The 1,681-nt window shown below is 32.5% G+C and overlaps 1 protein-coding gene across 1 annotated transcript; it reads right to left on the reverse strand.

Annotated features, from left to right (window-relative positions):
- Window positions 1–833: 833 nt before the first annotated feature.
- Window positions 834–1,675, reverse strand: LOC145788177 (uncharacterized). Its single transcript, XM_082599866.1, has 2 exons — window positions 1,021–1,675; window positions 834–976 (listed from the first exon to the last, which is right to left on the reverse strand). Exons 1-2 carry the CDS (start codon window positions 1,649–1,651, stop codon window positions 945–947), a joined length of 663 nt encoding a protein of 220 aa, XP_082455992.1. The 5' UTR covers window positions 1,652–1,675; the 3' UTR covers window positions 834–944.
- Between the last annotated feature and the right edge of the window lie 6 nt (window positions 1,676–1,681).

Raw genomic sequence — 1,681 nt, forward strand, 5'->3', positions numbered from 1 at the left:
TGTAAACAGGTAAATGGTCTGAGCCTAAGTCTTCCATTATATTATTAGACAATACATTTTTTATCAGGTTATTTGATACCATGAAAAAATCTGGAGAACTACCTTTAATATATCCACATGTGATATTACTCTTGTCAGCAATTATTTGTAAGTTATTTCTTAAAGCTAAATTCAGCACTTCAATACCTCTACTATTTGGTTCGCCTTGGCTCCACAATTTATGGTGAGCATTAAAATCTCCCATTACTATGGTATTATTTCCTATTATGTTTTTATTTTCTAGTTCCTTTATGTCTTCATTGACAGCATAAGGATGCACATATACATTAACTATATTCATATTTATATTCCTTTCTAGTATTAGTTTTATGCTGATGTACTCGATTCCTCTGCTCAGATTATATACTTTAATTAGCTTATATTTCATATCATTCCTAATGAATATCCCTATTCCGGCAGCTCTTGTATTATTCACTTTAGTTGCTATCCATGTGAACCCGGGAATTTTAATTTCCCCAGAATTGTTATTAGTCCATGTTTCCTGGACACCTAGTATATCTACTTCTTGTTTTACTATAAATTCCTTTACTTCATCTAGACGTTTATGGATGCTTCTTGCATTAAATGACACAATTTTTATCTTTTTATTTTGATTCGATAAATTATTTTTGCATTCTTCTTTTCTATCTTGAGTTGTACTTCTCTCTGGATTTTTATTTGGGTTTACCATACGTTTATTATTTATTGTTTTATTAATGTGTCCATTCCTCTTACTGAAATGTTTAACATCCCTATTACTTTTAGATTTTATTCTAACATTATGATTATAAACATTAACACTTGGATACAACGATTTCAATTTATAATATCTCTCCCACATGTACTCCTTTGCTTCCTCTGCAAATTCATTTTCCACCTTCTGAATAATACTATCTACTCTTTGCTTACCATCTTTTCTCGCTATAATCTGGGATTCCTTAAGTCGCATTAAACAGTGTTTAGAATCATAGTCATGTCTACCTTTACACTTTTTGCATATCAAGGTTTTGTTATGACAATTTCCCTTTTCATGTCCTTTCTCTCCACATTTCCTACATCTCGAGAATTTCTCCCAGCATATTCTTACCGAATGTCCGAATTTTAAACATCGTGAGCATTGTACTTTGAATATTTGCCTATTCGTACTATCGTCGACTCGATATTTGGCCTGCCCAATCATAATATAATCAGTATTTCTCATTTCTTCATAGATTTCCTCCTTATCGAATTCAATTACTAAGGAAGCCCTTTTTCTATCTTTATAATCATCATATCGCCATCTATACCCTGAACAAAAAGGAATGCTCTCACTGATGTATTGCTTCAGAACTTCCTCATTCGTATCAGTGTGTACTGCTCTCAGAATCACTTCCATTTTTTCCTTAGCTTCAGCTTCCATGTACGATTCCTCTCCGAGCTTTTTTATATTCGTTTTCAACGCCAGGTCCCTTTCGTTTTTTTCAGTGAAGTTTACTTTTATAGTTCCGCTCTTCAAAAGCTTAGTGGAGATACATTCGGGCATAATTGTTTTTATTACTGAGAATAATATATTCGGATTGGTTAATTTGTCCGCATTTTGTACTTTCTTAATGAATAGTCCATATTCTTTCATTTCTTCACTTAGTTGCGGGACATCCTTATT

This window comes from Aplidium turbinatum, unplaced genomic scaffold (genome assembly GCF_918807975.1).
Source record: "Aplidium turbinatum unplaced genomic scaffold, kaAplTurb1.1, whole genome shotgun sequence".
In the NCBI taxonomy this organism is placed as follows: Eukaryota; Metazoa; Chordata; class Ascidiacea; order Aplousobranchia; family Polyclinidae; genus Aplidium; species Aplidium turbinatum.

Coding starts and splice junctions, on each gene's coding strand:
- LOC145788177 (XM_082599866.1), bottom strand. CDS start 1,651: ATGAAAGAATATGGACTATTCATTAAGAAAGTACAAAATGCGGACAAA. Junction 977..1,020: donor GATATGCAAAAAGTGTAAAG/GTAGACATGACT, acceptor ATGCGACTTAAG/GAATCCCAGATTATAGCGAG.